Source organism: Girardinichthys multiradiatus, chromosome 6 (genome assembly GCF_021462225.1).
Source record: "Girardinichthys multiradiatus isolate DD_20200921_A chromosome 6, DD_fGirMul_XY1, whole genome shotgun sequence".
Classification (NCBI taxonomy): domain Eukaryota; kingdom Metazoa; phylum Chordata; class Actinopteri; order Cyprinodontiformes; family Goodeidae; genus Girardinichthys; species Girardinichthys multiradiatus.
Genome location: NC_061799.1, coordinates 16,440,760 through 16,455,417, shown reverse-complemented (window position 1 = coordinate 16,455,417; position 14,658 = coordinate 16,440,760). Strand labels below are relative to the sequence as shown.

Here is a 14,658-nt window from a genome sequence, read left to right as displayed (position 1 = left end):
CAGCATCACCAGCAGCTTCTCTTCCAACAGCCTGCAGGAGGAACCTCCAAGGCTTCATCTCCACTGCCAGCCACCGATCGCCAGCCTCCTGAACTCTGTGCCTCCTCGGGACAACCTCCCGGTTGCCCTCCTGAACTCGGGTTTTTGTTTTGTTTCTTTATCTTCTTTCTAGACCCCCTCTGCCTGCCCTGTTCATATATATATATATATATATATATATATATATATATATATATATATATATATATATATATATGTGAGTTTCATTTTTTGAAATGAGTACACAATATGTGCAATTATATGCATGTGCATGAGATAAATATCAACCAAGTTTTGTCAAGTAGATATTAGTGTCAACTTTATTGTAACTACTGGGAAAGCACTCTATTTAACTACTGTAGCAATCAAAGAAGCATTCATGAACAAGGGGAGCCAAGTCTATCTTTAAGACATGTTGGGTTAATTAGAACTAGATAGAATGAACCCTACCATCTCCTATGTAGGAACACGTTTTCCATATGTATCAGAGATTACCAGTTCATTATGTATTACAGGTGATGACTACCACCATTTGCTTGAAGACTGTATTTTCCTCCACAAGTGAACATCTCTCCTGCATGCAGCACCCCATAAGGTGGATGTCTGATGTTTCTCCTAATACTAGACATCTCATTGCATGTAGAGAAATTAAAATGAAAATTTTGTAAACTTGTTAACAAAAATATGAAAAAGTTTTGTGTATAAACATTTCTGTGCCACCACTTGACCAATAGTCCGTTTACACCAATTTTCCAAAAGTATTGAGTCATACCACCAAATCAAGGAATCCTGTTATTACAATCACTTCCATGGCTGCATGTGTATAAAGTTTGGTTTGGAGAAACTTGACTGGCTTGTAGAGTCCTGACCTCAACCTTCTTGAATACCTATGGGATTAACTAGAGCAGAGGCTGCAGTTTTGGTTTTACCATCTAACTATGAACACACTCCTAAACCTTGTGAAAGATGTTAACAGAACAGTCAAAGTTGCTATTACTAGCAATAGTGGGTCCATCAACAAATTTGACCTTATAGATAAAGAATAGAATGTCATCAAAGTTAATGTAAATGTAAAAAGAGACAGAGAAATAATTTTAGCAATAAAAACTGTGCTGACCAATCTAATTTCTCCAGACCAAACTTTACACACTTGTAGCCACGGAAGTGATTGTGGTTCCAACCAAAAGATTTCTGTCACTAAATCAGCCTACTATCACCTTAGAACATTACCAGAATAAAAGGTTTTCTTTCAACACAGGATACCGAAAAAACGGTGCATTGTTTGATTTGTAATAGGTTAGATATTATAATGGTGTCTTGACTAATATCAAAATCTTTCAAGCATCTACAAGTTATTTAAAATGCTGACCAACACCAAAAAAACGTATCTCATTAAACCAGTTTGTATATTACTGCACTGGCCGTCTGTTTGTGAAAAGATAGAACTCAAGCATCTCGGTACAGCCAGGAACCTCTTATTGGCCCATAAGGCACTGAATGGCCTTGCGCTTAAAAACATCTCAACAGGTGGTGGAGGTTAGCATTCTAATTCTGTGCTCAGCACTGTAATGAGCTACCTGTACACCTGACATGTGCACAAACTTAAATTGGGACTGAAAACATTTCAGTTTACTGAGGCTTACCAATACAGGCCAAACACTGCTTCATTATTTGATTTCTATCATGTTTAGCCATGTATATACCTACATTTTTCAATTTAATAACTTTTTTTCATGTGTTTTTAATGTGTACTTTGTTTTTTGATAGTTTTGTGGATTTAATGTATGTTATCTCTGTTCCTTCATTTTCTGTAAATGACTATGAATTAGACTGCTTTTAACTACTGTTTTATGCTTTCTGTTGGAAGTCAAACACATCCTGTGCTCAGCCAAGCTCCTAAATTTCACCTTGAAGGGCCAGTTTTAGAGGGGACTGAGGTATTGGGTTTCATAAAAGCAACTATAAGACCTAACTAGATTCTCAACATTGCTTCTTGCCTCTCCATTTACTAAGGTATCTTAGAGATTGTTTTATCCATGCCCTTTTGACCCCTTTCTTTGGTTGGCATTCATCCTCACTTCAATTCTGACAAAGTATTCATCAAAGAAAGAGGAAATACGTTAAATGCTGTCATTTAATTTTTACAGCTTTATAGTTGGAAAAGGAGTTCAACAGATCATAAAAATTATGCAATGAACCACAGTTTTCAAACTGTGAGAAATGTAGCACTGGTGGTCTCTAAACAAAATGTATTAACTTTCAACTTCTTGTTTCATGTAAAGTTTGTTTCTTTTTTGTTTGAAGCTATAACCTAATTAGTTTGAAAACTAACAATCTTGCCAATTTTATGAATACTTTTATTTTAAAGGATATGTTTGATTTAACTGCTGTTTAAGTAACACAATAGCAAAGTTCAAATGTTTATGTTATTTTCTGATGAGAGTCAGATGGTGTGGATGTCTAAATAAATAGAACTGAGCCGCCAAAATGAGACCTGTGCCATTTCACAAGGTCCCTCATGGCAGTAGAGGAAAAGATTAAACATGCTGATAAAAGTCAAACTGTGCACAATCAGTTAAATCTTTCACAGGAAAAGATCTTTCAAATTTTTTTCAGTGTTTCAGGGTGTGGAGTGTAACTCTTTAAAAGGAGAAAAAAATGAAGTAGCTATTAACATAATTTGTATTTAACGCTTGCTGACTTTTTAAGAGTTTGCTTATTTCAGAGCTGAATAACAGGCACCAAAATGCCCTTTTGGGACGATGATGAAGTTCACATTTTTATTACGGTAAGGTTAATTTTGAGTGTCTGCATTAGCTTCTGTCAACAAAAATGCAGAGTTCTTAAAAGCTTTGCGAACAAAGAAATGCAACAAAATCTCGTCTCGTCATCTTACACTTCATCCGGGACCGGGTCGCAGGGGCAGCAGACTTAGTAGAGACACCCAGACGTCCTTCTCCCAAGACACCTCCTCCAGCTCCTCCAGGGGGAGCCCAAGGCGTTCCCAGGCCAGCCAAGAGACATAGTCCCTCCATCGTGTCCTGGGCTGTCCCATGGGCCTCCTCCCAGTGGGACGTGCATGGAACACCTCCCGAGGAAGGCATCCAGGAGGCATCTGGTATAGATGCCCAAGCCACCGCAACTGGTTCCTCTCGATGTGGAGAGGCAACGGCTCTATTCCGAGCCCCTCCCAGATACAAGCGGCTGAAATACAGAAACATATTTACACTGCATTAAAGTCAGAACTATATCGACTGATGTTGTCACAAAGTTGACTGCCAGACCAAATGAATAAATCAAAGAAATAAACTTACACCCACAACCTATTTTCTGCTGTTTAATAAATAATGGGAAGTAACTAATGAGGTATGGTAACACTCGCCTCGTTTCCATTATAAATGTCCACCAAAATTTGTCGATATTCTGATAATGTCAACAAAACACAATTTCGCAATTGCGGTGTTTCCATTAAATAAGCAATGCAATTAAAATCACACGTGTATAAGTTTGTTCACACAATAACATCCTCCTCCTACTACTTCCTGTCATATTCTTCGTCTCTTTTGCCAGTAGTAACATATGGTTGTTGATCACGTGACTCGTGTGATGCGAAAATAATGTTTCCATTGCAGTTTTTGCTAAATACGCCAATTTTGACATGGCCAAAAAAACAACTCATCCCAGCACAAAAGCTTTTTATTGAAAAACAGGAGTTTTTTTGGAAATTGCCATGTTTCCATTAAGCAAATTATTTTCGTAATTACAATTTGCGTAATTTGATGGCCAATGGAAATGCAGCTTATGTTGTGTTTTAACCCCTCACTGAAATAAACCAAAGGCAAATATTATTGACTCACATTACTTTGAAGACATATACAATGCTGTCCATGCAAAAACATTCATATAAAATAAATAGATAAATGGTTAATAAAGAAATAAATACATTTTGAGGCCCTCAAAACATCAGGTTAATGTGAAGTCCTTGCCACAATAAAGCCAACTGGCGGGTCATACATTAATTAGAAGGGGACCCTAAATCAAATTCTGCTCTGTACTCCATACAATCTTGAGCCAGCTAGGCATTGTTGTTATAAAATGGCCTATCTCGGAGTTTTCGCTGCAATGCAATGTAGCAATTGAGCAATAGAAAAAAGAAGAAAAAAAAAACTCGAGGTAATAGGAAGTATTTCGCTCTATATGGCCATTGAGCACCAATTATGCCTTATGATGGGAAACTATAAATGCGAAACTGATGTTTCAGGGCGGGCCCAGGCCCCCACGGTGGGAGGTGCAATGGGCCCTTTGAATGCCAAGACAACACATAGCTCAGCTCTTACAGTTAACGGTAGGTAGAAGTCACTTTGAGAAGCAGGAGTCTGGCGGACTAACTTTAACAAACAGCACATTGGACAGGTATTCCTCAGCCACGGTCGGGTACAAAATAGCGGGAGAGGACCAGCCTCCATCTGCTGCTGTGTGACATCTGGCCGCACCGGGATGCTCCTTCAAAATGTTTAACTCTGTCTGTACCAGCCTGGTAAGTATATGGAAAAAATATAGAGTAAGTCTTTTTTTTATGTGCAAGTGTGTTTACTGTCAATATGCAAATTGTAAATTTTTATTCATTTTTCTAAAGCCATAGCTATTACACGAGAACAGTTAACGAATGTGTTATTATTAGTATTACTACTATTACTATTTTTTTTTTTTATATGCCCTGCAAACATTTAATGGACATACGTCTGCTCTTATAATCTAAGACAGCGGATAGCTGACGCAATAAGTAAAGCCTGAGGACAAAAACGAAGAAATTACATACGGACGTGTATTTAATAGTTAAAATGTATTTATTGATAGAAAAAGTAGGCCCTTAACGTTATGAAAAATAATGAACAAGGTTACAGTAAATGCTATTTTTTTTGCTGTTGTGTTCTTTCAGTATAAACAGACGTTCTTATGTGTTTTCACTAAGTTACAAGCGTGTGACTTTGTTTGCATTCGTGTAAAGGGTGATATTTATATTTGCTAAAGAAGGACAAAGACAAACGAGCAGATCTGTACAAAAACTCTGGTTAGTGAACTCAAGAAAGGTCAAAGATGACGGAACATCTTTAAGGTGAAATCTCACCAGGTGATTAACACTCCTGCCTAATGGCTCGTTCATATCATGCACGTGCTCGAGCACAATCAGTGATGATGAGACTCAGCTGCGCGCGAAGCAGTGGTTCAAAAAACGCAAATTTCTTTTAAAGAGAGATTTTAAGAATACACTATAGGAAAGTAAATATGCCAATACTGTTTATTGGGCCAACGTTTCAAGTAACACAATGACCTTTATCATTTCTAAACGACAGCAATAAAATTTTCGTTTTTCATTGTTGGTCGTTTTTAATGTAAGCGACCAGGTCGTAAAGGAAATATTAGGAGGACCTCCTGAAACATCATCATTTAGGTTGGCGCGTCGCTGCGGAGTTGTGGCAGACACCATGTCGGAGGGAGAGACGCTCACAGCGGAGGCAATTTTCTCTCAGCTGCAACAGGAGCACGATTTTTACGACACAGTAGGTGTTTTCAATATCAAATTAACAACTTTTTCTCCACTATATATTCAGAGCGAGAGTTCGAGAGTAGAGAAAATAAGGACGAACCGTAGCTTGCACAAGTGATCCTGAACATTAACACAGTTACAAAAATTCAAGCTAGGTTTCTTTTATTTTAATACATAAAATATAGTCAAACATAGTGTGCTTAGTACACAGGCTGAAAGTAATTTTGGTTTTTAACTCTTCCGATCTTTGTTTTATTTTAATTGTATTTCAGTCTCTAGATTTTACTGTAAAACTGTTAAAAAGCGTTTCAAAAGTGAAAACATATGTAAATGTATCCACAGACATGCCCTGCTCATAATTAGGTCAGTATCACTCGCTCACACAGAGGCTTGCTAAAGCACAATATATTGGGAATATACTGTGCCTAAAATGTTTAGAATAATCCAAGAAGCAACGCAAATGTTAGGCTGATGATTAAAAGCAAAAAAACAAAACAAAAACAAAACTCGCAATATACAAAATTTAATCCGACGACACTTAAAGGATAAATTGTTTGAAACAGTCCTGATTAAAAAACGGAGCGTTCAGTATGCCATGCACACCTTTACATTTAATACATTTTTCGGGAACGTCATTAGTCTTATTCATTAAAAAAACAAAAAAGAAAAACATTCACAATGTTTTGAAGTAAATATAGTATAGAGCCTGCTGTCTTTTTGCTTTTTTAGAATATTGCTCTTGATTAGCGTCAATTCACTGCAGAAACCTGGTTAGTTGGACAGTCCTTTAATCAACAAAGTTATAAACAAAAAATGTCAACAGGGTAGGCTATCTTTATCATCGTTACTATTTTTAATATTGTTAATAATTATATAATATGTATTTGTTTAGAATATATTCAATATTTTTTTCGGTGGAGATCGTGAAAATCTAACAGCTAGAAGACACTTGAATAAATTAGCTCCAACAATTTTTGAAATGTACTGATCTAACAAAATCGGTTAAATTCCAACATTCTTTTTTTCTAAATATAATTGTGCATGGTAATTCCAATAATATATTAATTAGGTTCCAACAACTTGGTTGTATATTGACTTAAAAACACAAAATCCCATATATTTCAACTTGTATCTTATTAATCAAATGAAAATATACAATATATGCGGTCATTCATAAACAGGATTATAGCATGTATTTTAAAATTTCTCAATTCTGAATCATCTTCTTAATAGACATTTGAAACCTTTAAGGTCAGATGGATAAATATTTTGATACGAACAATTTCTTCTTCCTGGTTATGCTTGTGTGTGTAGTCAGTCTGGGGAAGATTGCTTTTGTTTATCTTGGCAAACACATTTTCGCAGCATGGTTTGATTATCAGTAAATCTGTATTCTAACTTCTGTTTATGATGGTTCCAATTCCTGAGATCAAAATTTTCTTGATTTCATCAGAGCAATCTTTCTTAAGCTATATTTAAATTTCGTCTGGAGTATGAAAAAAACAATACAATACATTCATTAGGGTAAAAAATCAGACCAATCACTAAACATATAAAGAAAACTTTACTACATCTCTAAGATTCACATTTTATAACCTGCTGTTTGTTTTTTTGGTGGCTACAAACCCACTAACAAGTTACTCCTCTGAACTATAATTGTGCATTCAAGGTTCACTGTTTATGGTTACTTGTCACCAACAGGGTTCATCTGGGGGCGATGATATTTTTGAAGAAGACTCCTACTCTCCTTCCTCTCTCTCCTCTTCCTCCTTGTCCTCTGTCCCTCCAGTTAGCTCCCAGCAGGGGAAGATCCTGTGCACCTCCTGTGGCCAGGAAATTGTGGACAGATACCTTCTCAAGGTCCGAATCATTGCTTCACTGTCACCCTTGTTGATAATGACAACATGCTATAATCAAGGCAGACTTACAAAAATCCGTTTTTAAATTATTGTTATAGTGTTCAAATGTAATTTCTGTTCTTTTTATATGTAGAGTGTGGCTGCTGTTGAATTAATATTTCATCTATTTTCACCCTGTTCAGGTGAACAACTGGTGCTGGCATGTGCGCTGTCTAGCATGCAGTGTATGTAAAACATCACTGGGGCGACATGTGAGCTGTTTTGTGAAAGATAAACAGGTTTTCTGCAAACTTGACTACTTCAGGTATGCTGGTCTCAGAACTTTATTTAACAATATTGCTCGAATATCAAGAGGAAGAGAGGTCTAAATTTGTCTTGAAAATCACACAAATCTCTTTGCATTCAAATAATCAGGGGACAAGAGTAGTGTTCTCATAAATAATAATTTATATTGAAAACTAAAGTGACTGAAATGTCAGGGTCTAATAGTTGTTTATTCTATTTTTTCTGAAGTTAAAAACATGTTTTATCAAATGTATCTGCCCATTTCACATTAATCTGTTACACATGCATATCAGTAATCATAGTGAGCAGTGCTGCCATCTTTTTTTTTTTTTTTTAACCATACAAAATGATCTAAAATGTTTATATTTTTTAGATTAATTCCTAAAATCTGGATTAGTAAATCTCAGTCTAAAAGGAAAGCGTGAAAGTCATACAGCTTTTACATGGAAAAGGAATTTTAAAAGAAGTAATTTTTTTTTTCATATTTTCCTGTTTTTTCAGGAGGTATGGCACTCGCTGTGCACGTTGTGGCCGAAACATCAATTCTACTGACTGGGTGCGCCGTGCACGAGGAAGCACCTTCCACTTGGCATGCTTCTCCTGCTCCTCTTGTAAACGGCAGCTCTCTACTGGAGAGGAATGTGGATTGCTTGAGAACAGGGTCTTCTGTCGAGCTCACTATGACATAATGATGGAGAATCTCAAACGTGCCAAGGAGAATGGTGAGCATACAGATGGGATTATGCTTGATTGTCAAGTTAGGAGAAACTCTTACATATTTTATAATAAAGCATTTGGTGCCATAGATATTCCGAGTATACATTCATCAACCTGTTAAAATGCTAAGCGTTAATTAGGATTGCTAGAGTGATTACATCACCTGCAATTTTTCTTTTGTGCTATATTTTCTAAGAGCAACCAAAATTGGACGATGACCCAGCCAACCAAGATGATCCAAGTGTTATTTCCCGACCTGCTAAGAGGGCCAGGACCAGCTTCACCGCTGACCAGTTACAGGTAGTTTAACTTGGTAGTTGTGGTTCACTGAGCCATTTTCTCATGACCAGGGCAAAATTAGCAATTGATGCAATGCATCCAATAACAATATTCCTGTCACTTAAACATTCTTAATTGCAAATTCTTTATTTCGCTAAAATTATTTACTGGGAGTTGGTTCAATAATGTCTGCAACATTTGTCCAAATGTAGACATTTGCAGTGTTTCATTATATTCTGTCAGCCTGTCTTTCATTGTACTATGGAATGTATGGTCAGGCCTCTCTTGGTATTACAAACATGGGCTCCAAGTGTTTAGCTTTTCCTTAGATGTAACTGCATATTATTTTAAAGACTGACTAAAACTATGTTCAATAGGTTCTGATGAGCCTTTAGCATAGTAAAACTTTCTCTGTCACTCAATGTCTGTAGGTGATGCAAACCCAGTTTGCTAAAGATAATAACCCAGATGCCCAGACTCTGCAGAAGCTGGCAGAGAGGACTGGTCTCAGCCGCAGAGTAATTCAGGTATTTAAAATTTTTTTTTTTACATGATTAGAAATTATATGTTAAGATCTGCATTCTGCCCTTTGTACACATACCCAGTCTGTGTATATAGTCAGTTATGTGCTTATTATTTGGATAAAGCAAAAAATATATTAGGAAACGATAACGACGAAGAATGATTCATGCTGTTTCATAATATAATGTTAAATAAATTTGTACCAAAATTACTATCTTATAAATACTGCATGATTCAAAATATGATGCACTTTGAAATGAGGTAGGTTTTGTATGTTTTTATTTTAATTTTATTTTTTTAAAGTTTATTCTAATTTTTGCTTTTGCCATCAGCCTGACTGTGGCAGGAAAGAAGCTGTTGTAGAAGTTTATTTGTGCGCATGAGATCAATTGGTTCTCTGCTGTGTTTCAGACTGTATGCAAATTGTTTGTGAGAAGGTTGTGGCCTGGATGATTCTCTTTTGTTAAATGGATTTTCTTATAGTGTGTGTATATGTGAAGTGAAATGGAAAATAAAATAAGAACAGCAGGCACTATTCTGTTAAATGGCTTTGCAACCTCACACATTTTTCTGTATTGGCATGCATTTAAAATGTTCATCTCCTTGTTTGTTACTATAGTAATATAAAGGTGCATGATTCAGGTATGTATGTCTGTAAAGAAGAAGTATCATTATACTAACAATCAGCCTTTTAGATAGTTGGTATAACCATCTACCTGTCTTGACCTGACATAAATTTAATCTCTTCATGTTCAGGTTTGGTTTCAGAACTGCCGAGCTCGTCAAAAGAAACACATCAGCCCAATTCAAGCCTCTTCAACCTTGATGACATCACTTGGTCCTGGTCAGTTTACTCCATCTTTGATGGAGGATCTACAATATACAACGTATCTTTCTCCTGACACGCCCCTTCTCACTACTCTGACTTATATGGATGGTAAGCTATGCAAACCTTCATCACTATACTTAACTCCTACTGCTAGAATCATCCAGCAGATCAAAAGGTTTTAACCAAATGTTGTGAGATGGTTCTCCTTATGCCTGAGGAAGTGCATATCTATTTATCTGAAATAAAAAATGTTGTTTAAGTTCACATCTGGCAATTTTTAAAAACCAAATGCAATAAATGTACAATGTGGTTTAGTAATTCTTAACTTGATCCTAATTAAGTCTGCTGTCTTTGTTTAATATTTTTCCCCTTTTTTCTAACTTTTCCAGTCCAAACTCCTGACCAACTTTTGCTTCAGCCGATCATTTCAAATTCACTGACGCAGCTCCCAATCAACCACGCCTGAATTCCAGCACATCTCCTGAGAAATGATTCTAAAAAGCTGAACAGATACTCAAGTGGAAATAATTATTTATTTAGAGAAGAATTTTCAGGCATGTAAGGGATGAATGGGTAACTACCCTGTAAGATAAGAGCACTGAACTGCCCATATTACTTGAGGTGTTGGCAGAAAAAAATAATTAACTGGTTAACTCAATGGATTAATTTAATTTATACATGGATTCACATGAGAAGTCACTAAAATATTAATGTTTTCAAGATGAAATATTTGTATGTATGTAATGAATTTAGGTGTATTTAATTTATTTGTTGGATTAAATGATATAAGGCACTTTGTTAATGATTATAAAATAACTTTAGTTTATATAGTATTTGCTTTTTGTTAAGCATGCAAAGAGAATGTTGCCATTTTTTTTCTTCTTTTCCCTATTGAAACTGTTTCAGCAGTTACTGGACCAGGTCATACTACAAATTAAAACCACCAGAGAATGTACATGACTAGAAAGATGTCTCTTTGTCTTTTCATCTCAAAACTGTAGATCTGTGCAAATCATAAGCAGTTTATACACAACAAATGTAGACTGCATTCATAGATATAACATTACCATGTTTTTATGAGGAGCCATGTATACCAGACATTTCATTGTGCACAGGGCATTTAATCACCTTTATCAGAGATACTGGGATTAAGTCAAGTATTTTCTTTTCAAAACTGATTTATTCATAAATGCTGCAAATAATGTAGCAGTAAAAATCATTTAATATTTGTACTAAATGAAAGCACAAATTAAGGATCAACAGTTTTTTGTTGAGACTATGTATTAGTAGCATAAAATAGAAACAAGCAAAACAGTATTTTCTCTATCCAAGTTCAGTTTCTAGGAACACTTAAAAAAGTCTGATTTAGACGTGCAAGGGTCTGCATGCATTTCTGAAGCAGAGAAGATGACGTTGATTTAATGCTCATACTTTATAATTTAAAGATGTTTTTGGTAAACTGATTAGTACCACTGTCTTTTGTTTACTTGGTGAACTAAAAATGGTAAAAAAAAAAAAAAGGACCTCCATGTAAGTTGCCATAAAATTGCTCTGTTCTTCCAATTGTGCACATTTTCACTACAAAAAGCTGTTTATTAAACTTAAGTACTCATAAAATAAAGTATATGCTAAACTACTAAAGATTAATTTGGTTTCAGAAATGCAAACCAAACGTTTGTAAATGTTATATTCTTAGTTTACATTACATCATAAAAACAAGCATCAAGTGTTACTGTCTGATAAAAATAACTTGATATACACTGCTCAAAAAATAAAAGGGAACAGTCAAATAACTCATCCTAGATCTGAATGAATGAAATCTTCTCATTGAATACTTTGTTCTGTACAAAGTTAAATGTGCTGACAACAAAATCACACAAAAATCATCAATGGAAATCACATTTATTAACCAATGGAGGCCTGGATTTGGAGTCACACACAAAATTAAAGTGGAAAAACACACTAGAGGCTGATCCAACTTTGATGTAATGTACTTAAAACAAGTCAAAATGAGGCTCAGTATTGTGTATGACCTCCACATGCCTGTTTGACCTCCCTACAACGCCTGGGCATGCTCCTGATGAGACAGTGGATGGTCTCCTGAGGGATCTCCTCCCAGACCTGGACTAAAGCATCCACCAACTCCTGGACAGTCTGTGGTGCAACGTGATGTTGGTGGATGGAGCGAGACATGATGTCCCAGATGTGCTCAATCGGATTCAGGTCTGGGGAACGGGTGAGTCAGTCCATAGCTTCAATGTCTTCATCTTGCAGGAACTGCTGACACACTCCAGCCACATGAGGTCTAACATTGTCCTGCATTAGAGGAACCCAGGGCCAACCACACCAGCATATGGTCTCTCAAGGGGTCTGAGGATCTCATCTCGGTACCTAATGGCAGTCAGGCTACCTCTGGCGAGCACATGGAAAGAGATGCCACCCCACACCATTACTGACCAACTGCCAAATTGGTCATGCTGAAGGATGTTGCAGGAAGCAGATCGCTCTCCACAGTGTCTCCAGACTCTGTCACGTCTGTCACATGTTCTCAGTGTGAACCTGCTTTCATCTGTGAAGAGCACAGGGCGCCAGAAGCAATTTGCCAATCCTGGTGTTCTCTGGGAAATGCCAGGCGTCCTGCACCGTGTTGGGCTGTGAGCAGAACCACCATTTGTGGACATCGGGCCTCATACCAACCTCATGGAGTCGGTTTCTAACCGTTTGTGCAGACACATGCACATTTGTGGCCTGCTGGAGGTCATTTTGCAGGGCTCTGGCAGTGCTCCTCCTGTTCCTCCTTGCACAAAGGTGGAGGTAGCGGTTCTGCTGGTGGGTTGTTGCCCTCCTACGGCCTCCTCCATGTCTCCTGTACATGTCCTTCTCAAAATATTAGCATATTGTGAAGTTCATTATTTTCCATAATGTCATGATGAAAATTTAACATTCATATATTTTAGATTCATTGCACACTAACTGAAATATTTCAGGTCTTTTATTGTCTTAATACGGATGATTTTGGCATACAGCTCATGAAAACCCAAAATTCCTATCTCACAAAATTAGCATATCATTAAAAGGGTCTCTAAACGAGCTATGAACCTAATCATCTGAATCAACGAGTTAACTCTAAACACCTGCAAAAGATTCCTGAGGCCTTTAAAACTCCCAGCCTGGTTCATCACTCAAAACCCCAATCATGGGTAAGACTGCTGACCTGACTGCTGTCCAGAAGGCCACTATTGACACCCTCAAGCAAGAGGGTAAGACACAGAAAGAAATTTCTGAACGAATAGGCTGTTCCCAGAGTGCTGTATCAAGGCACCTCAGTGGGAAGTCTGTGGGAAGGAAAAAAAAGTGGCTGAAAACGCTGCACAACGAGAAGAGGTGACAGGACCCTGAGGAAGATTGTGGAGAAGGGCCGATTCCAGACCTTGGGGGACCTGCGGAAGCAGTGGACTGAGTCTGGAGTAGAAACATCCAGAGCCACCGTGCACAGGCGTGTGCAGGAAATGGGCTACAGGTGCCGCATTCCCCAGGTCAAGCCACTTTTGAACCAGAAACAGCGGCAGAAGCACCAGACCTGGGCTACAGAGAAGCAGCACTGGACTGTTGCTCATTGGTCCAAAGTATTTTTTTCGGATGAAAGCAAATTCTGCATGTCATTCGGAAATCAAGGTGCCAGAGTCTGGAGGAAGACTGGGGAGAAGGAAATGCCAAAATGCCAGAAGTCCAGTGTCAAGTACCCACAGTCAGTGATGGTCTGGGGTGCCGTGTCAGCTGCTGGTGTTGGTCCACTGTGTGCAATGAATCTAAGAATATATGAATGTTAAATTTTCATCATTACATTATGGAAAATAATGAATTTTATCACAATATGCTAATATTTTGAGAAGGACCTGTACTGGCCTGTATCCTGGTAGCGCCTCCAGGCTCTGGACACTATGCTGACAGACACAGCAAACCTTCTTGCCACAGCTCGCATTGATGTGCCATCCTGGATGAGCTACACTACCTGAGCCACTTGTGTGGGTTGTAGAGTCCGTCTCATGCTACCACGAGTGTGAAAGCACCACCAACATTCAAAAGTGACCAAAACATCAGCCAGAAAGCATAGTTACTGAGAAGTGGTCTGTGGTCCCCACCTGCAGAACCACTCCTTTATTGAGTGTCTTGCTAATCGCCAAAGATTTCCTCCTGTTGTCTATTCCATTTGCACGACAGCATGTGAAACTGATTGTCAATTAGTGTTGCTTCCTAAGTGGACAGTTTGATTTCACAGAAGTTTGATTTACTTGGAGTTATATTGTGTTGTTTAAGTGTTCCCTTTATTTTTTTGAGCAGTGTATAATTTTTGCATGCCAGCATCCATATATTTTCACTGCTGTGGTTTGAATGAATAACTCCAATATGAAAAACTAGAAACTGAAAAAGTCTTTCCCTGTTAAACATGAAAGGCGGATTAGAGAATTATCAAAGTTTTATAGTAATAAGGCGATGGATTTAACACTCATTTCATTATGTGGCATATTGTAAGAACAAAAATAGTTTTTTAGTATGAATCTGTTAGGTAACTGATGTGT

At 37.4% G+C, this 14,658-nt stretch overlaps 1 protein-coding gene across 2 annotated transcripts; it reads left to right on the top strand.

Moving 5' to 3' along the window:
• The first annotated feature begins 4,438 nt into the window (after positions 1–4,438).
• On the top strand, positions 4,439–11,045 carry lhx8a (LIM homeobox 8a). 2 transcript variants are annotated; one of them, XM_047368938.1, is made up of 8 exons: positions 4,439–4,576; positions 7,289–7,447; positions 7,629–7,750; positions 8,233–8,453; positions 8,645–8,748; positions 9,159–9,254; positions 10,006–10,186; positions 10,468–11,045. In XM_047368938.1, the coding sequence occupies exons 1-8, from the start codon at positions 4,550–4,552 to the stop codon at positions 10,542–10,544; spliced, it is 987 nt and encodes a 328-aa protein (XP_047224894.1). In that variant the 5' UTR covers positions 4,439–4,549; the 3' UTR covers positions 10,545–11,045. The 2 variants fall into 2 exon arrangements, with proteins under 2 accessions (XP_047224894.1, XP_047224892.1); XM_047368936.1 differs by lacking the exon at positions 4,439–4,576 and adding an exon at positions 5,241–5,600.
• Positions 11,046–14,658: the final 3,613 nt, after the last annotated feature.